We start from the raw sequence: 21,108 nt of genomic DNA, 5'->3' as shown, positions 1-21,108 counted from the left end.
AGTATTCTTATTTTTGAAATAATAAGAAAATTTTTTACGCGTCGATCACGTGATTTTTCGTTCTGCTGAAAAAATCGCAAAATTGACATTATTATCGTAAAAAAAAAATTATAATTTTAAGGAATATTATCAAATAAAATTATAATTAACACTTTCTAACATTAGTTCATTCAATTTTGCAGTAATTTTGCGATCGGTTTTGCAATTCGGTTTTATCGGTCGGTTTTGCAGTCAGTTCGGTTTCAGCTGAAAACCGCGGTTTTAAAACCGAAACCGAACCGAACTGACCGTTGGCATCCCTAAATTTAACCTAATAAATAAATATGAATTTAACTTAAAGATTTGATTTAATTTAAAAATAAATAAATAAATGTACCTGTTCGAGATTTTTTTTTTCAACACTACATGTTGAAAATAATCTCAGCGAAAGTTCTTTTTCTTTTAAGCGAAAAAAAAAAATAGTTCATAATTTTATTAAAAAAATAGAGTTTCACAAATTTTTATAACGCACAACGCTGATTGCTATTGAAATTTAAGGTGATTATACCATTCTCAAATCTTGTTAACGCTCATTTATTTTATAGTTGATCTTTGACTCCGAACTTAATTCAAAGAAGTAAACGATTGTTTTATTATCTGTTATAGCTTATTTATAAGAATATGTACAGTACAAGAGAAAGTTAGTCTAGAAGTAGAAACATAATTAATAATTCTATAGGATCAAAATCTAGGAAATCAACAAGTATAAAGTAATTTTTCAAAGTTTTAAAAAATTCATTCTTATTATTATAGAGTTAGGTGAATTATTTCGATATTGGAAGAGAATAATTAGAGATGAAATTAATGGAATCGGTTCAGTTTGATTCAATTCAGTCCAAACCCGTCAATTTAATTCAAAAACCGTCGGCTTGGACAGAAAACCGAACCGCTAAAGTCAACAGTTTGGACAACAACTCGAATTGTTTATAAACTTGGGTTTGAAATCAGCAGTTTTTAAATCACAATTTGAACTTCAGTTCAGTAAACTAGTATTTTACGATTATAATACTATGCTAAAAAATAAATAGCACAATAAAAAGAAAAAACAATACTAGAAAAGCTATATTTACGCGTAAAATAAGTATTTTCTTTAAATTTACAGTAAGTAGATTAAGTCAAATATAACGTTTTGTGTCGTTATTTGCAAAGTCTCATTCTTTATTTTTTTTCGCGGTATGTAATGCGATCACATCAGCCACCAGCCACTTCCGTGACTTTTTTTTCAGGTTACGCTGGGAAAGTTCTCCGTGCGATGTAACTTTTGCCTAAGCGCGTTTGTTTAGATATTGCAGTTTAAAAAGGGTTGACGAAAAATTCATTGAAGTCCGGACAAATGAAATATGTTTTTTTTCGGTTATGGCTGTGCATTAATATCTATTTTTTTTTTATTAGGCGGAGAAACCTCATTTTCCAAAACGCTTAAATAATCAAATCACTCTTATTGCGATTTCATAATAATGTTGTCTTCCTCGGTGAATAATTCCGATAATTCACGCTTCCTATTTTCCCTTCTTTCGTTAATTATTCTACTATCATAAACTTTCAACGAATTTTGCTAAGGTTAAAATTAGAGGGTTCGTTGTATTGAGAGCCGACTTTAATTAGATGATTTCTATAATTGTTCATTGTTGGATACGCCTAACAAGAGACCGTTCGAGAAAGGGGAGTTCCAACAGTCGTTTCTGCTTTCTACATAATGTTTTCAGAAACAGAAGACATCCAACAGTGTTTGTTCCTTTTTGACGGACAGATACATCCACGATATTTTCATAGTTTGTGTATTCGGGAAAACAATTGAGGATCTGATGGAAGAAGTAGGAGAGGAACTCGCTAGAAAGATGTTAACCGTGAGAGACACTAATCCTGAAGTGTGGACATCTACCTTAGAGAGTTATATTGATACCGTCCTTGATGGAATGAAGAAAATTTCAAAAATAAGGTCCAGAACAAATTATCAGACGCTAAAAATGAACTATATTGCGAAAAAATTTTCATCGATTTGTAAGTCCATTAACTTATCACTTTTATCACTAACAACTGCTTTTCATTTAGCTAACACCTCGTGGATGATCCTATTATGAACAGAAAAGTTGGCGAGCGCAAGCACAAGTTGTTCGAGTGGACGTTAAGGGAACGAGAATCTCTGATGGCTTTGATATATTTCACATAGAGGTCGCGGGTCCTCCTTGTGATGCAACATACGATGGGTGATGCAAAGAAAACCATGCGAACGGATATTTTAAACTTGATCGCAGTACTACGAAATCACCTTGATTATAAAATAAGTCATGCTACAAAAATTAGATTGTATAGTATTCAATATATCAGTGAGTAAAATGCATGATTTATATTTATGCCTTAGTGATTGTATTTAACTCATACGCTTTCAGATTCTCGGCTAACCTTATATGCATTAAGCATGCTTTCTGATGGCCGTTAAGCCGTTTTCTCGTAACTGAGCTGGCAACTGCCGTTATGCCTTTCAGCTTTAATAGTCGATGTCAATACAAAAGTGTCCTTAAATTGATGGCTATTTTTCATGTATGTGTTTAGATCGGTTACCTGATAATCGTTCATTTATTTTTTACTCATGCAGTGGTATCTTTCTGTAGGATGAAATCAGAAATTAATGGAAGTAATTATTCGGCTTGTACTTCGGTCAAAGGAAACGACAGTTCGTCATGTATTGAAGATTCCTGAATTGGAATGATGTAATACCTGCTTTGTATTTTTAAAATAATTGAATTCGCTTTTTAAGAAAGTTACAGCTAGTCAATTTATTTTTAATGCTTTCATGATTTTCACAGATGATATACGATATGTCACAGAGATTCTATGTTGTTTTGCTTTACCCACACATCCATGGCGGTCATCAGGACGGTGGATGATGCTGGAAGTGCGAAGAGGAGACTTCATGTCGGTCATCAAGAAGGTGAGCTCCTCAACGCAGACTTGTTTGCCATCAAGACGACCGGTCAAGGGTAGGAAGACTTCACTTGCCATCAAGGTGGACTTTCTATTCGTAAAGGTAGGCCACCAAGTTTCGTGTCGGTCATCAGGACGGCGAACTGGTGGAGACTGGTGATGGTTGACATCCTTTGATTCAACTGGATCCAGGTTTAACCTCTTATATTTTTACGTAATATTATTCTTTTGCCTTTATTAATACTGTATACTGTACCATATGTTATTTTATTATTATACAAAATAATTACTAGCCGAAGTAACATCAAAATCGGATAAGATTATTTAGTATCAGGATGGATTATTTATAATGTTCATCACAAACAAGAAAAAATGAAAACATCTGATACTTTCAATGATGAATCTCTATGGAATCGTCACTAGGGCTCCGGTTTTTACCGAAATGTCTTGTAATTAACCAAAATCTCTCGAAACTAATTTATAAACCCAGCATCCTAACTCAATTTTACGGCCTTGATCAGTTTCCTTATTTACCGAAATGTACTGAAATCGGAGCCCTAATCGTCACCACAGATTGGATTTTTTTTCTTAGCACTTTTTTGGAACTGAGAGGTCTCAGAAATTTCTTGGCAACAGTAATTAGCGTGGTTTTTTATCCATCGTACATATGTACAAACTCATGGCCTTTCTCTATTTAGCCTTGAACTAATACTTCCTCATTTATTGCTCAAAAGCCAACTATTACCGAGGATATTTTGGAAATGGGAGGAATTGTGCCGAGGTGTAAAAAAAGTTATGAAAGTGATTGGGAATAGGGCAGAAGTTGGTGACGCACCTGATAGTAAAAGAACTAGGACAAAAAAATTTATAAGAAAAAATCGTGGTGTATAACGGGTAAAGTCCCGATCTGTATTTATTTTTTTGCTTGTATTAATAAATAATTTTCTTGGCAAATTTCGCCAAAATTATTCTCAATTTTTTTTTCTGTATCTTTCAGCGTCACATGTCATTAAACTACGCCATATACTGGAGTTTATCATATTAACACTACCATTGGTATATGCATTGCTCAATACATTGTTATACGGTATACTTACTATACTAATGGGTATTAAGGATAAAATTGCAGTCGCACAGCCATAGCCGCAGCCGCAGCCAAGCTTAAAATACAGTATATATACCACATCAGTATATACTAAACATTATTAAAAAAAACTTGAAATCGAAACGCAGTCATGTGATCACATGACACGAATCGTATAGCCGCAGCAGCTGCTGCTGCTGCCAAAGCTTAAAATTAATCATACTTTTTGAACACTTTTTTTTAACTTTAAAAAACAATATTTGCTATACTTTTATTTATTTTAATTTATTTTAATTATTTAATTCAATTTATTTTTTTTTTATTTTTTTACTAAAGACTGAAACGAACCCATACTCCCAACCCACACAGAAACCCACATAAACTACATCCCTATAAAAAAAGTCAATCCGTTTTTATATTCCATCTTTTTTCCATAAAAGGCTCATAATTCCGGAATTAATAACCTTATATCACGGAATTTATCGAATTATTTATATTTTCCGTGAATGGATCCGTGAAAGGCTCATTTTTGCGGAGTTTTTACAGAAATAACGGATAAAATTTTTTATAGGGCATAAACTACACTCCCAACCCATATACCTAAAGGAAGATGTAAAGAAAAGGGGCCTAAGAGACCTAATAAAGAGACCTAGACGGAGAGAAAATAGACCTAAAAAAAAAGATAAAATAAAACACCATACAACCAGCGTACAAAATCTATTCAACATTTGCCAGATATATATATATATTTTAATTAGTAACGCATTTCATTATTAATTAAAAATTTACATATAATATCATGCTGACTAAATTAAATGATGTATCATTCATTTATTAAATTGCTTTTTGTTGCTTTTTTGCTATTTTTTCCTAAGCGATTTCTCCTTTGGCAAACGAGTAGCAACAAAGAGAATATCAAGTTAACTATGGATTGTGCACTACAACATATGATTTTGACAACGCCCTTTGGGATATATTTTATTTACAAACTCTCTAGGCGATAATAAAATTTAAACTTGGCAGAATTCTCCCAGTAAAAAGTCATTATATGAAAATTGTCCAAATTTTATAAAAGAAACCAATAATTTTTTGCGTAACAAATTTTTAATAATGAAATGGATACCGTATTAGTAAACAGGAATGTGGTGCGTTTACTAAAAATAACAGTAAGTATCAATCATGAATAAGGCATACAGTATTTCATATAATTATTTTTTTCAAAAGGACAAAATAGAATCGCCAATCTTGAGAGTTATCAAGACCATTTTTAACGATGTCCATATAGTTATGAATCATAATTGTCATAATTTTATTCAAAAAATAATATTCTATTTATAAAGTAAATTAACAATATCGTTTACTTTGAAGTTTGAACGAAGATTATTTAAGATTATTCAAAAATTGAAGAATTTTTGTCAAATTTATATAAATTTCATATCTTTCTTCAAGATTTTACGCAGATTTTCTATTGTTCGAACTTTGATAGCCTCTTTTCGTCATTTTGCATCAGCTGATCCAAATTCAACACGGTCATGTATACATTCATGTAAATCTGGATGTTTGAAAAGAATTGGTGGCTTTCCAGGTTTCATAACGGACAACTTCTGAGTTGTCTTAATTTTTTTTTCTTTACAATTTTGGGCATATTTGGCATTTCTTTTTTAACTTGATGATTCTATCTAACTTCATTTCGCAAGTTTTCTATTTTTTGATACATATCATCACAAATCTGAGCATCAGTGGAAATATTGTAGAGCTGCTCATATTCATAAATTTTTTTTTCTGCTATTTGAATTGTATCTGCTGCTCTGCTTGTGCTGAAGAATTAGCAGGAATTTCTGGTAGAGGGTCTACTGAGTGAATGCTTGAAGGTGAAGAGTTCGGTTTTTCTATAGACACAGAACGTTTATATCTCATTGATTGTATGTCATATAGATTGATAGGTGTAGTCATATGGTTCCGAATTATATCATTAATATCATCTATACTTTTTTTCTTAATTTTATTCCATTCATCTATAGCTTCATGACAAACAGCAGCACGATTTGGAGTGAAATTACTTGTTTTTACCATAACACTATATACATAAGCATTTGTAAACTCCTGATATTTATTGATTGGCGAATTATATATTGGTTTTTTATTAAATTTAGGATCAATAAAGAATGTCTGGCGACTCATTTTTGATATTTAGCATGAAAACAAATATGTAAGTTTCCACGAGTTGTAAGATGCCAAATGCGAAATAAATACGTAAAGTCCTTGTGCGAGGTTAAATATAGAAAATTTCATAAGGATAAATCGACGTGATCTTTTTAATTGAATACATTTCATCGATGAGTGTTTTATGTTAAAGTAAAATCAAGAAAAAATTTTACATAGAATAATGTTTTATTACATAAATAAACTTTTTTTACATTTAGAATTTCTATACAGAAAAAATATTTAAAACTTTTACCCAATATAGATAAGTTTCTCCGTCAGATTATACAATAAAAAATCAAATCACGTGATTACGCAGCATATCTTACCGGAAGCACCTATATTAACATGATATTAGGCAGCGCCCTTACAAATAATATGATTTTAACTGAAGAATGTAAGCACTTTAGTAATGCTTTGTATATCGTGGTTTGTAACAGTCATATAGTGTGAAACATTTTCAACTAGCAATTTTTTCAAATCTATCATATTCAATCCATTCTAAAAGTTGAAAATTTGAATTTCTTTAAAGCAATTTTCCCTTTTTCGATCTTTATTCTAAATTTGTAAAAATTCGTTAAATTTCAGATATTTTATATAGATTAATATTGTACTATACAATAAAATCGATCTAATTAACAATGTATTGTCATATGCATTATTATAGAGCTCAGGTCGGTTTGGTTCGGGTTATTGCTAACCCGAACCGAAGAATTTTTTTCAGGTCAAGTTTGGTTCGAGTCACTTCAGGTGATCAGGTGCGTGACCCGATTAACCTGAAGTTTTATTATGAATAAATTAAATTTTCTATTAAAAATAAAACTTATTATCAAAAAACGTTGCGAAAGATGTCATTCATCTATAAGATAATCAAGATAATCATCTGTCAAATAAGAAGTAGGTTGCATATGCAAACTTGCTATAAGCCAAATATTAACCAAATTCGGAGTAGAAAATGTGACTCAAATCTGTGGCTTACAATAATAATAAATAGAGACTTGAATTATGTCTTATAGTATCTTTTTTTTTTCTAACATTTCAATATTTTTAATATTTTTATATTTTGAAATATGTCATATCTCGTTGAAGATTGTCTTAGGATTATTTTTATTGAATTGAAATATGTTCCAAATTCTTTATATTCATGTATTTTGGTGAATAGATTTTGGTGTATTATAGGAGTACAAATATTATGGGAAAAACCTTATGAGTTTCTTCTTAATCATCGAAATTTTAAAAAAGTTTCTTATCGTGTGAAGAATTTACAATTTATTAAATTTTATAATACAATAATTGACTTATTACCAATATCTTCAAAAAAGTTATTAATTGAAAATAATGTTATTTCAATTTTAACTCCTTTTTCAAATAAACCATTATTTAATTATATTAGTTTTTCTTCCGAAATTTCACCAGCTCTTATCAAAGATATGGGGCTTGAATTAATTAAAGAATCTATTTATACTAATGATTATCAGAAAAAATATAATATATTGGAACAAGAATATTATAAATTATTTATCAATAATTGTAAGAATATTACAGATTTTCGTTGGTGTACAACATTACCCTTATATCAATATCCTGGAGCATCAACTTGCTTTTCTCAACTCCGTACCCTTTATATTACAGATAATCAAAGTTGGATTTCAGATAAATTATTAGGAATGTCGCAAATTTGTCAAGATATTGAAAATTTGGAATTATTGAATTGTGATAGAGATACTCCAGGATTAATCAAATTTATTGATAATCAAAAAAATTTACAATCACTTCACTTAAATAATTACGTAAGTTGTGAAATGGGAGGTATACAATTAAGTGAAACAATAGAAAAAAAAGCAGATACATTAAAACGATTTACTTTAAGGAATGTCTTGCAGAAAAATTAAAGCTTAGAATTTATCTATATCCATCAGAACAAGATATTCAAGAATGGAATAAGTATTTATTAATTTCTTCTTTTCCAAAACTTCAATATCTCGAAACACAATATTTATCACCTCATGGAGTTTGTAGGTTAATTGAAAATTCTCAAAACATTAAAGAAATTGATACAAGGAATCATTTTTTGGGGGAAGAAGCTATATATAATATAAAATTATTCAAAGTAATTGCTAAAAATTGTCCAAATATTGAAAGCTTAAGTGTTAATACCTATTTGAAAAATTTAGGTGGTGTGAAAGAAATTATCTTAAATTGTAATAAATTAAAAGAATTAGAAATTAGTATAAATTTTGAAGATGATGCTGGTAATAATCATGAACGTGAAATTATTTGTGATGAAATATTAAATTATTTATTCACCAAGAAATTTTGATGAATTTTCCTTTAATGAAAGATGGAGATTTTCAGTTAATAATCTAAAAAATTTTTTTGAAGGTTGGAGAGGTAGAAAACCAATTGAATTTAACCCACGTTTTGATAAATGTGATCATTTTACCCAAAAGCATATTGAAATTGTACAGAAATATTATGATGAAGGAGTAATTGATATAGATACTAGATTTTTATATAGTGCGAACAATTATTAATGTTATAATTATACATTCTATTTTTTTCATTATACAGTATATTCTATTTTTTTACTAATGAAGTTTTTCATGGGGGAGCTTGACATGCTTATAAAGATCTTTTAAGTGAAAGTTATTGTAAAAAAAAAATGACCAATTTATATGCAAATTGTTTATCTCTCTTTTGTAAACAAGCTTTAAATCTAGCTTTTTCTTAAAATAAAATGAATAAACAAATAAAGTTTTCTATTTATAACGAGTAAATTAAGTATAGAGAAATGGCAGATTTTGGTTTATAATAGTAAAAATTTAAGGGAATTGCTAAATGTCGCCTGGGTTTTTTTTCCAAATATGTCACATGATGTAGAGTAAATTTATTAGTCGGCTGATTTTTTTAATTTAGCTAATTTTTGATCGGCTAAAAATTTTATCACAAAAGATATTTTAAAAAAAATTTTTTGCAAACATATTTATTCAAAATAATCTTATCTAATGAAATTTTATTTGCAAATATTAAAATTTAAGCCACCCATTTATGATTTTAAAGAAAAAATCACCGTATTTTTAATGAAGTGAAAGAAACAATAACAATAAATAAAAAGATAAGTAAATTACAATTTATATCAAGGAGAAAGATGCTAATAAAAAAATGAAATAACAATGGAGCAATGGAAAGTAATAGAAGATGAAAGGGAGTAAAAAAGAGTAGTGAGAAGTGATAGGAAACAAAAAGAAGAAATAGGACATGGTGATAGATGAAGAGGAGTGATGGGAGAAAAGGGAAGATGAAGAGGAGTGATGGGACTCATGGGAGACATGATCATGTGGCCAATCTGGCCAATCAAAAATATTAAATCTGTCACGTGAATGAAGACCCACGCCATAACAAAGTTGGTTTCATATGTTGTAAACCCAGCCCATCTTGTAAGGTTAGGCACGGAATTAACAGAAAAGGAATGATTTACATGTATTTTTGTTTTCTTTTTATGGAATACTGAAAATTAATGATATTTCATTTTTGAAACGAACCTTCCTTTTTCCTTTACTAACATGGCATGCTCAAAAATATTTTCGGGAGATTACCTGAATTAACAGAAGAAATTATACAGTATTTTAGAAAAGATTTTTCAACATTGTATTCATGCATTTTAATTAATAGATTATGGTGTCGTTTAGCGATTCCATTATTATGGGAAGATCCGATCCATTTCCAAAGGGAGATCCACTTTCAAGGGAATATCTCGAAAATCATCACTTTATTGAAATTTACTTAGTAAATTAAATGAAGATGTCAAAATAAAATTATATGAAATATGGAGTTAATAATAATTTATTAACTTCAAATACATTATTCAATTCAATTATCATAGTTTTATTAAATACTTAGATATAGGTAAAATTTTAAGTTCTATTCAAACGTGGGTTGATACTGTAGTGGGTAAAAACCAAGAGAAGCTAGTAAACTTAATTTATAGGTCATTACTTGAAATGTTTATTGAAAATGAAGGAAATTTATATTCTTTTGAAGTTGTACTGTCTGCGAGTGGTTATAGTTATTATAGACTTGATTTTACAAAATCCAAACCTTATCCTTTATGTCATATTTTTCGTACCGATTCATTAATTGAAAAATGTTTAATACAAATAATTATTTCACAACATAATCTCAAAAAAATTTCATTTGAATATAATAAATATAATACTAGTTTATATAATCCATTTTTATCATTAAAAAATTCTAATTGTTCAAATACTTTAAATATAATTGTATTTTATTACGTTGATTTTAAGAATATAATTAGTATTTTACAAGAGGTTTTTGATCTTAGAATCTATTCATATTATTTATTGTTGTTCTTTAAATTCTGATTTTGTTCAACAAATTATTAAGGTTGATAAAACTTTTAAATTGAGATCTTTATTTATGGATGTGTTGAGTCATTACAATTATTATTGGAGAAATTTGGTGATTATTTAGAAAATTTTGGATTTGGACACAGTAATTCGTGTGACGGATATCTTAAACTAAAACGACAATTACTTAAATTAATTATGGAATTATTTGCTTATTCATTGAAAACAATCAATATAATATTAATTATCTTACTATTGGATCAAATTTTCCCTATAATGGTACTGATTTAAGTTTTATATTACAAAATTTAGGACAGGTTCTTCCTCCTAAATTAGAATATTTAAGTTTATCTCTTTCATTTAATAATAATTTAAGTGATCTGGAAATATTTTTTAAAAATTCACAAAATATTTTTATTAAGAAATTATTAATTATATATGGGCCGAATTATATAATTGAAAGTCTTTTATTTTATATAAAAGAATATATTATGAAGAAGGAAAGGGTTAAATATTTGGCTATTAATTCTTATGATGGTGATTATGAATTATTTCCTTTAAAAGACGAAGTAAATGAATTTAAATTACATAATATTATAGTTAAAAAATTCTATGATTTACATTGTTGTCCATATAGTTTTATAGATACTGAGTTTAATTATTAATGTGATTATGATTAAGCCTTTGCATTACCCGAATATTCAAAATAACTACCAAGGGAAGTAAGGGAAGTGTAGCGTGAAAGAATAATAGTTTTGAAAGTTTAAGCATAATGTCACGTGTAATAAAGCTTAGAGATTTTACTTTAAGATATTTTTAACTCTTATAATCGGAGATTTGGACATCATTATGATTAATAATAGATTGCTTCTGAATTTGTCTATAAATGTATTATAAAGTTGTTTGATCTATATGAACAAATTGACATATGTAATAAAAAATTTACCTATATTATTACTGAATGATAAGCAAATAATTAATTAGTAAGGTTTAACGAATGTAATAACCAAAATTGAATTTTTGATTCAAAATTTACATTTAGTATCGATATCATAAAAATAAAACTTGGATAAATCTATTTTAATTGCTGAAAATTTCTGGAATTGATTTGATTTTTTTTAAAAATATGTATAAATGGCAATGTTAAACTAAAAAAAAAAACTATATATAAACTACTATACATATACTTTTTTTGCAAAAAAAAAGTTGATCCAATATTATCATTAACCGTTATGAAAAAAGAAATGGATGCCACTTAAGAAACTTTTAGGATTATAATGGTTGAATAGTAACTCAGCAAATCAGTTACTATTATTTACATATGAAGTAATTTATTATCAAATTGGTTACGGGATACTGGCATTTCGGTAAAACTCGGTAGAGGTTACAGCTGATTTCATAATATACGGGACGTCGGGACGCCCATCAATGCCAAGAGAAACTCGGTTGTAAAAAGAAGAGTGATATTGATTTTAAAAATTTTACAATTTATTAACTTAATAAGTTAATTATCTATTACTTATTAATATTAGTAAAACTTCAATTACCGGAAACTAAAAAATAATTTAAAATATTAGTTATCAACATATCAACTACAATATGAATACGGAATAGTTCAGGCGCAGACAAATTTTTTTTTTTAAAAAAAAAATTAGTAACGCGTTTATTTATTTATGAATCGCTATGCGAAAAAAGGATTACATAAACATTAAAACACTTAGAAAGCAAATTAAAACTAATTTACCCTCTATAACTAAAGTATTCGAACAAAGATCTATAGATCTAACTAAATTGTGTATGATCTAAAATATTGTTTAACTATGCTACTAACCTAATTTTAATATTTTCTATGAGACCAGACTTCTATTAATTTAAAAAGAGAAAAAAAAAATACTAATACAATAATAAAACAAAAATTATAAAAATAATAAAATAATAAAATTAAAACATCAAGAAAAAACTCTAAAAACTACACTATTTGATGGAAACACCCCAGATATCGTCCAAAAATATTCTTTGTCCGAATAGCCTTCGGTCGGATCCAAAAGTTAGCCCAAAAATTTCTTCTCAAATTTGTAAAAATCTAAAGGACAAATTTGTTTATTCGCTATCGGAATTATCTCTTTGTCCTAGCGTCGTCACTACGCTTTTTTTATTCTTGTTGATTCTGTCTTCATCCTTAATTGTTGTTTTTCCCTTCTCACTTGAAAAAAAAAAAACTTTTATCCTCTCCAATAAGACGTTAACCTTTGTGCAACCTAAAAGTGATTCAAATTTTGCGAAATCACATGATCTCTGATCGATTACGCCTTTTTACAACTAATCAGATTTCCAATCATTACGTCATTTCACTTTTCATAGTAAAATCATAAAATCATAAGGCGACCGCGAAATTATCCAATCATTACGTCATTTCACTTTTCATAAGGTCATTTATTACCTGGTGTAACCTCGAATCAGTTAACGAACGTGCAAAAATTTTTTATGTTGATCAGTGAAGTCAAGAAACTTGCATTGTCGCTATGGTCTATGCTTCCATCAGAACTTGTTATGATGTTGAATTGAAAGACTGGGTTAAGTCCCTAACCGGTGATGCACCATCTTTGCATTACATAAAGATGGCAATACCATGTGCTATGGTCTATGCTTCCATCAGAACTTGTGTTATGATGTTGAATTGAAAGACTGGGTTAAGTCCCTAACCACTCCCCAAGCAGGGGTGAGGGTTTCTTGACATTAAATTCGCCAAGAATCCAAATAATGTAAGATTCGCAGATTATAACGTTGATTTAAGGTATGCATTTATATGTGAAGTCGCTCAGTTTTATTGATACAAAACAAATTAAAATTACAGAATCAAACAATTAACGGGCATCAAGTTATTTCTTTGCTCTCGAATAATAATTGTTTTATTTCTATCGCTATTGCTAACTACAAGATTCTCACACTAGATTTTTGAAATAATTTACACCACTATACAGAATTTTCGTCTATCTATATCACTCCCACTCACACAAACTATGTAATAGATTATTTCCCACAAGAGAATTTTCCCGAGATGAAATGATTTCGAATCTATAGGAGAATTCTTGAGATTAGCAATGAGATAAAAAAAAATAAAACAAGGTGAGGGCTTCCGATTTACATTTACCGTTTTAATAATATTCCATGCCCTCACAATTTTATCGTAAAGTTCGATACTGCGCAAAACATCAAGAATTCGGCATCCACTACCAAATTTTGTTGATGCTGGAATTCAGTTTTACTGCGCTGATGAGGCACATGGTCGATTAGATTATATAATATTTTCGTGATACTGCTAATTATTTCACTGCGCCTTTTAAACGCATGATGATAGTCAAAGATTTTCTCGGCAAAGATCAAAATGCCAATATATAACAAGAAGAGCAATATGTCCGGTTTGTTTTGGAACATCTATAGAGGCAGGAAAATCGGTTAAGATCGGCGTTAACATGTTTCAAGAAGCTAGTAAATATCAGTAAGTTTGATTAGATTTTATTAGTTCACTTGATTTTTGCGCAAGGCAAATAAAAGAGTTCACTAATTGTTTTGCCTTCTTTTTATATGATTTGTAGCAATCTAAAAATCGAATTTGGAATGGAATTATGATTGCATACGGAAAATCAGGTCAACAGATTCGCTCAAAGACATAATAAAAGCCTTGGTCGCTAACCATATAGGATCATGCCCCTTGGATCAACAAAGGGGTCTTTTTTTATTATTACATGGGTATCTGCGGGAAAGTTCAAGAATATTACGCGTCTTCAAGATGTTACGGTTAATTTTTTCTTACGTCGCACAACAATCTCAGCAATAATTTTCCCGAATATTAATTATACTACGCATTTATTGGGATGCAAATACGATCTCTCAATCCCCACAACCATACTATACGGAATATTATCATGTAAATATATTGTGTTTAATGCACCTTTGTTTGTAAATAAAAAGTACATATCGGATCTTAGACCGTGATACAGCTTCTAATATATGATACATGATAAAGTCTTATTGCGCCTATTCTATCCACTCCTGATACTCGCTATGTTCATTATACCATCACCCTAACCTAATAGTCCGTTTCATTTGTTTGCACTTGTGATTAACGAATTGAAACTAGGTATTAGTCCTGATAACAAAAAAAAATTGATGTCGCACAGCCCTATCCTCTTGATCGCAAAAAATCTCTAATCTGATAATTTGAACGGATTTTACCAATATCCTGCGCATTTCAGGTGATCGGATCCACATGACCGGTCTATACAATTGCGAACTCGAGTTTATTGCTTAAAGTGTTGCAGGTAAGACAATATTCCAACTTATCTTTGGAATACAACTTCGCTAATTCAGGATCATAACTCATAAGGGAGCTGATGTACCATGAGCCATGTAATCCATAATTCCCTGTTTTCCATCACAAATAGGACATGGTGAGAGCAAATGCAAAATTATAATTATCAATCCCTCTGAAATTATTTCAGAATTTCAGGTATGTGAAATGTAACCTTTTTGTTCTAATAATATTCTAGCACATTCAAAAGTTATCCATTGTAATCGGTATGCTAATTGATTTCGTTTCTCTTCTATCCAAGTTCTAGCAGAATAAAGGGTATGATTATATAATATGTTAAAATAATCAGATTTCTGATTAAATTTTATTAGTTCTCCATTAATATAATAATAATACTCATCATGAGGAATAATACCTAAATACTTCTATCTGCCAGGAGTCCCATCATTCCTTACCATTCATGGATATCCGTGTTAGCAAGATGAAAATTTCCATGATTTAAGGCTATTAATTCCATGAAAATGATACATTCACGGAAAAAACATGGAAAGATAAAACACGGATCAGATTTTTTACAGGGCTGTTGCAGAATACTCGCAATCTTCCATTTCAACGATTTTTAATGTTTCGAACAAAGTTTCCTCTGCCCTTTTTCTTTGGGAGGCCGTAAAATAGGCTATTTTGAAAAATTTAATAGCACTGAAATTATCAGAGGTTGACAACATTCCTTTTAGCAAAGTAACATAATTTTCATAAGCCTGCAGATTATAAACAGTATAAATATATTATATTAATATCGAGCCACAATTAAAAAATTCTGTGAACTACTTGATTATATTGATACAAACCATGATAATTATGATAAAGTCACGAAGACGTAACTAACGTGTCAGTAAAGGTTTTAAATATCATTTTTGTTCACCAATGTGTAACCTGATATTTTTCAAATCCTTTGCACATAAACCTGGCGTTTCTTCAGCCTGTAAAACCCGAGGAGATACGTCTGCCTCTGGTACTGTCTTCGAAATAACTGCATAGTAGCTTTCAAAAGATGCATAAAGTTCTGGTTCCTATATCCAGCGTTTCTTCAGCCTGTAAAACCCGAGGGGATACGTCTGCCTTCGGTGTTGTCTTTGAAATGACTTTTGTGACAAAACGTCTCTTATATTGTGACCTTATGTTATCTGGAGAAGGTTTCGGGTAACCTCGATTTTTTGCAAAGAAAAAAAAATTTATACAAATGCGCTGAAGTGGATGAAACTTTATTATTGATTTTTTATCATAAAATTTTAAAGAAGCAGATGAAATAATGATGCTATCAAAGAGGAAGGGAGTACGCCATTTAATGCGATCATCTTTACTCTCTTACATTTTTTTAAGAAAAGTATCTATAACTAATTTGTTTATACTTCTATTACTAATTACTTGATTCTTACCCCACAGCCTTTTACTATACTAGATTTCCAAAATAAATTATCCCACCCATATTTACAGAGATTTTGTCTATCTCTTCCAAACACACAGACTATATAAAACATTCCTTGAAAGAGAACTTTTTTGAAATTAAGAAATTTCGAATCTATAGTATAATTACGGAAGTATTAGCAACTGAGGTAAAAAAAAAATAATACAATAACAATTTACACTTACCATGATTCATTTTCACAACATTCCATTCCGCCTCATATACAAGAAATTTATTGCTTAATTTTTTCTGCAGTGCGATACTGTGCAAAGGTTCAAGAATTCGGCACGTGAAGATGCTTATATAAGATAAATTTTTTGATGCACTGCGCCAGACTTTTGCTGTACCGTTGCATATAACGAGATTCATGTGAGTAATTTCACTGTGTCTATTGTACGCGTGATGATGGCCAAAGATTTTCTCGGCAAATATCAAAATGCCGATATATAACAAGAAGAGCGATATGACCGAAAATTTCATGGACATTCTGTAGAGTTGGAAAAATCAATGAGCACCGTGATGACGTTTTCCTAGAATCAAATCCAACATACCTTTCTCTTATTCTTTAGGAAATAAATTGATTAATGATCGATGATGAAATAATGGTAAGCTTGTATTCTGTTTGATTTCTTTTTCTTTACTTGCACAAAGCGGATAAAAGGATTCACTAAATAAAGCCTCATCTTTTTATAAGGTTTGTAGTGCATTTAAGGATCGATTTTTTGGAATAAATCTTTGGGGAAAATTACGTTATTATGATTCATCACGAAAATCAGATCAACGGATACTCCTAATAGACACTGAGATCATGTCCTGGATCAACAAGGGGAATTAATCCGTGCAAATCATTAACGTTAATTCAAAGATTCGTATATGCGTGTATTATGCCAGAACTTTCAGGAAAAAAAATCATGATGAACTATTAATAGTGACTCTGCCTCTAAAAATAAACATATGTGACGTCTTACTGCATATAATGTATTTACTGCGGTTATTTAATTTTTATCATACTTATTCATCATAATAAAATAACGGAAAATTCCTGAGAAATTCTACATACATAACGATTTAAGAAATACATATTAATACTGTTATAATATCGGTAAGAGCTAGCACAATAAATCCATCTATCAGGGCATATAATGAAAGCAAGAAGTATTTTTCTTAACATAATCCAGAAACGCAACAAGAATCTAGAGTTTTTTTGCAAGATGTAATTTAAACAATAATGAATATGTCTTTTATTATGTTTAAACCCGTCATACAATATTACAATTTGTCTCTGAGTATTCTCTTTTATGCAAATATACTGCCATACAAGTTACAACAAAAATAGTTGCGATACCAACATACATGTTTCCTACAAAGCAAAAAATATCGGTACGATAAAAAATGAAAAAATAATGAAACAAATTCAAAGCCATTTCTTTGAAGGTGGCTCGTAATTAATCTTTGGTAAGAGAGCTTGATCCTCTATCAGAATAGAATGGTAAATGAGATATAGAATATGAATCTATTTGGTCAAACTTTTTATATACAATTAAACTCAGTTCTTGTACCATCAGGTGTAATAAGCGTTTGCACTTGTCCAAAATTACGTTGAGCATTCACATTTCTTTGTAGAACCTGGCCTACTGAATATCGAAGCAAAAAGTGAGAATAGGTTTTTTTTATTTACAAGTTAAGGCACTCTATTACACAAACCTTCTGGAGGGTCAGTACCAGAGTGGTATATGAGGATGTGAATAGGGCTTTTTTCACCATCTTGAGGATAAGGAGGTTTTTTTCTGAGTCTGTACATATATAAAGTGAAAAAGTAATAAAAAATTTCTATTTACGAATCAGTTGATTCCTCTTGAGCATTTACAAAACTTGATTCCATAAATTCTCCTTGACCTTTTTCAATGTCATTCATAGAAGCGACTACATCTTCGTTACGTTGATAAAAAGTAACTTTATATAGATTGAAGTTTCTTTAATATAAGTCTTGCCAGACATTTTTAATCTCATCTTTCAGATTCTCAACAATCCGATTGTTGTTAATATTTATGATAAAAATATTATCGACAGTGTATCAGTAAGTTCATTAGGTTTAAAATCCTTAAAGAATCCTAAATTTTCATATCATAAGGCAGATCTTTAAGGAACCTTCCCCACTTCCGGGGGTTCCTTGTTGAACAATTTTTATGAAATCCTTTAAGATCTTAAATTTACCATTAAGGAATCCTATAAGATATAATGATAGAATCCTTCAGGGTATAATAACAATAGAATCTCTTAAGATACATTAATAATAGAATTTTTTTGGATACAATAGTAAAATTTCATATTTTGTATAATTATTATATATTGCTAATATCAATATTTTTCGCAGTTTATAAATAAAAATCCTACTAATTTTTTTTCGCAGTTTACAATAAATCATAATTTACTAAATTAATTCTTGTTGCGCAGAAATATCATCATTATCCATATGATCATTATCCGCAAAGTCTTCATAATTATTACCAGAAAAACCTTCATGATCGTTATTTGCTAGATTTTCACAATTATTACCCACTAAGTCTTCATGATCGCTACTTGCATCACTTCCATCTTCAGTTTCAGGTTCGATATCAGTATTATCTGATTCTTTACCACCAAGTTCTTCAATTCTAATGGATTTAGTAGTATTCATAGATACTTCTTTTAAATTAGTAAGACAATCCTAAAAAATATTAAAACGTTATTAGCAAAAAATACTGTAAATAATATAAAATTATAAAATTAATTACCTACCAAGTAAGCATTATATCTTTTTCGTAAAGCAGTGTCTCTAATTGATATTTTTGGATGTTTTGGATTTAATACAACTTCGGTTACAGCCAAAATAAAGGCTATATCTTTTTCAGTAGTCTTCTTTTTGCCCCATGCTTTGTTTCTTATTGCCCGAATGTATGGAAGAGATCTATCATCATCAACTTCAAATAAACATTTAAAGGCCTTTTTAGTTTTAGTTGATTGCTTAAATTCACGAATACTTTTAGCTGTTGCATTGGTATTTATTCGGGTTAACAAGTTTTCTCCAAAGATATCAAACATGGCAGCATGAATGTCTTTAGCTTTATCACATCAGCGAGATTTAATTATATCACGACACTTAAATAAAAAGAAAATTAATATGTAATACAAAAAATAAAATAATTATAAAAAAGTTAAAAATAATTTAAAATATATTTAATTACCAAAGGTTCAATTCTCCCTGAATAAATATGTATCCATTGGGGTCCATGTTTTTCGATATAGCCAGGTTTTTCTTGCTCAAGTATAGTCTCAAAAGCCTTTTGGAATGCTGATGCTTCTGGATAAATACCAAGAATGGAAAGCTGAGTTTTACAAGTTTTTGACGCTAAATTCTAAAAATTTCAGTAGTAAAAAATAAAAAATAAAAAAAAAGTTATAATTTAGAAAAAATAATAATTTGTCAAATGTACTTTCCAATAAGAATTTTCTGGAATCATCAATTGATCGACTTTTTCAGATATTTCATTAAACCTTTCACAAGTTTCTTTATAAAATATCATTTGCTCATGTTTTACATTGTTGATAGCTCAAAATATTTCTTTATTTTGAGCTAAACAATTTTTTATTCCTTCTACAATTTGCCAAAAAGACGTTTCCTCTATTAGTATAAAAGATAAAAGTATTAGGTTCGTTATAAAATTATTTTATTTATAGTGATCGAAATACCATTTTGTGTTTGTGTAACAGATGTATCACCAACATCCCTTGTAATACGATGTTCTTGCTCTTGATCTTGATGCTCTTGATCTTGGCGCTCTTGATCCAAAAGATTATGTTGCATTTTATCTGTAGAGTCATAATCAATAACGACAATAGGAAGATTTTTTTTCTGTTTTTTTGTAACTTTTAAGTAAAAATGTTATTATTACTATTTAGTATATTGGAAGTAAGTTAAAAATATTTTAAATATTTTTAAATATACCTTGAAAAGTTTGAGATGCCAACTTTGTGGCAATTTTTTCTGCTTCACTTACTGTTTTCTTGGAATTATTAGTAATGGTCTCTAAAGATGTAGTATGTAATTGATAATTACTACCTTGTGTTGTAATAGTAAGGGTTGCAACCTATTACTACTTTTAAAGTTAAAGTGTTGTAATATTACAACACTTATGATTGTTCAAAAATTTCCTTTTTGAAAAATAAAAATTACAAAAATAAGTTTTTATAGAACAAATATCATCATAAAATAAATAATTAATATATAATAATACATATTTATATAATTGGAAATAATTACAACACTATATAATAATTACGAAAATAATATGGGGGAACTCTTTCTGATAATCACTAAAACCATTTTTTTCGCAGAATAATAAAAATTATTTTATAATGTATACAGCCTCAAAAGTGGTTTGACAGGAGAAATATACTAATATTATCGACCTTGACAAAGTCACCAAACGTAATATTAACGGGAAGAGCTTTCTTGAAACTCTTGGTACTGCCCTTCGTAAGGTTTGTCTTACGCAACCAACCGATATAAATGGAACTGTTATGCGTTTGATGCCTATGGAAGAATACGACAGTAAAGACCAATTTATTATAGACCACAATCAAGCATGTACTTAAAGAACTTGGAGTAAAAAATACCGTACAACTTATCTACTTGTTGTTTATCCTCAACGATATTCTCGCTGAGCATGACACC

At 29.4% G+C, this 21,108-nt stretch overlaps 8 protein-coding genes across 8 annotated transcripts; 2 read left to right on the top strand and 6 right to left on the bottom strand.

Moving 5' to 3' along the window:
* Nucleotides 1–2,811: 2,811 nt before the first annotated feature.
* On the bottom strand, nucleotides 2,812–3,042 carry OCT59_017656 (uncharacterized protein; the record flags this gene model as incomplete). The annotated part of the gene is made up of 1 exon (XM_066137632.1): nucleotides 2,812–3,042. The coding sequence occupies one exon, from the start codon at nucleotides 3,040–3,042 to the stop codon at nucleotides 2,812–2,814; it is 231 nt and encodes a 76-aa protein (XP_066004190.1).
* Nucleotides 3,043–5,833: 2,791 nt separating this feature from the next.
* On the bottom strand, nucleotides 5,834–6,229 carry OCT59_017655 (uncharacterized protein; the record flags this gene model as incomplete). The annotated part of the gene is made up of 1 exon (XM_066137631.1): nucleotides 5,834–6,229. The coding sequence occupies one exon, from the start codon at nucleotides 6,227–6,229 to the stop codon at nucleotides 5,834–5,836; it is 396 nt and encodes a 131-aa protein (XP_066004189.1).
* A 1,091-nt stretch (nucleotides 6,230–7,320) lies between these two features.
* Nucleotides 7,321–8,784, top strand: OCT59_017654 (uncharacterized protein; the record flags this gene model as incomplete). Its single annotated transcript, XM_025314596.2, has 3 exons — nucleotides 7,321–8,040; nucleotides 8,121–8,502; nucleotides 8,633–8,784. 3 exons carry the CDS (start codon nucleotides 7,321–7,323, stop codon nucleotides 8,782–8,784), a joined length of 1,254 nt encoding a protein of 417 aa, XP_025184777.2.
* A 4,355-nt stretch (nucleotides 8,785–13,139) lies between these two features.
* On the top strand, nucleotides 13,140–14,247 carry OCT59_017653 (uncharacterized protein; the record flags this gene model as incomplete). The annotated part of the gene is made up of 5 exons (XM_066137630.1): nucleotides 13,140–13,256; nucleotides 13,368–13,411; nucleotides 13,699–13,743; nucleotides 13,976–14,116; nucleotides 14,214–14,247. 5 exons carry the CDS (start codon nucleotides 13,140–13,142, stop codon nucleotides 14,245–14,247), a joined length of 381 nt encoding a protein of 126 aa, XP_066004188.1.
* Nucleotides 14,248–17,808: 3,561 nt separating this feature from the next.
* Nucleotides 17,809–18,309, bottom strand: OCT59_017652 (uncharacterized protein; the record flags this gene model as incomplete). Its single annotated transcript, XM_066137629.1, has 4 exons — nucleotides 17,809–17,867; nucleotides 17,954–18,028; nucleotides 18,099–18,187; nucleotides 18,233–18,309. The coding sequence occupies 4 exons, from the start codon at nucleotides 18,307–18,309 to the stop codon at nucleotides 17,809–17,811; spliced, it is 300 nt and encodes a 99-aa protein (XP_066004187.1).
* A 391-nt stretch (nucleotides 18,310–18,700) lies between these two features.
* OCT59_017651 (uncharacterized protein) lies at nucleotides 18,701–19,475 on the bottom strand (the record flags this gene model as incomplete). The annotated part of the gene is made up of 2 exons (XM_025324699.2): nucleotides 18,701–19,101; nucleotides 19,173–19,475. The coding sequence occupies 2 exons, from the start codon at nucleotides 19,473–19,475 to the stop codon at nucleotides 18,826–18,828; spliced, it is 579 nt and encodes a 192-aa protein (XP_025184774.1). The 3' UTR covers nucleotides 18,701–18,825.
* Nucleotides 19,476–19,505: 30 nt separating this feature from the next.
* Nucleotides 19,506–19,957, bottom strand: OCT59_017650 (uncharacterized protein; the record flags this gene model as incomplete). The annotated part of the gene is made up of 3 exons (XM_025324698.2): nucleotides 19,506–19,532; nucleotides 19,619–19,789; nucleotides 19,868–19,957. The coding sequence occupies 3 exons, from the start codon at nucleotides 19,955–19,957 to the stop codon at nucleotides 19,506–19,508; spliced, it is 288 nt and encodes a 95-aa protein (XP_025184773.2).
* A 27-nt stretch (nucleotides 19,958–19,984) lies between these two features.
* On the bottom strand, nucleotides 19,985–21,102 carry OCT59_017649 (uncharacterized protein; the record flags this gene model as incomplete). The annotated part of the gene is made up of 5 exons (XM_066137628.1): nucleotides 19,985–20,055; nucleotides 20,124–20,300; nucleotides 20,380–20,521; nucleotides 20,858–20,967; nucleotides 21,051–21,102. 5 exons carry the CDS (start codon nucleotides 21,100–21,102, stop codon nucleotides 19,985–19,987), a joined length of 552 nt encoding a protein of 183 aa, XP_066004186.1.
* Nucleotides 21,103–21,108: the final 6 nt, after the last annotated feature.

This window comes from Rhizophagus irregularis, chromosome 26, assembly GCF_026210795.1.
Source record: "Rhizophagus irregularis chromosome 26, complete sequence".
Taxonomy (NCBI): Eukaryota; Fungi; Glomeromycota; class Glomeromycetes; order Glomerales; family Glomeraceae; genus Rhizophagus; species Rhizophagus irregularis.
Note: the sequence above shows the minus strand (reverse complement) of the source record. Positions and strands in the feature narration are given on the sequence as shown.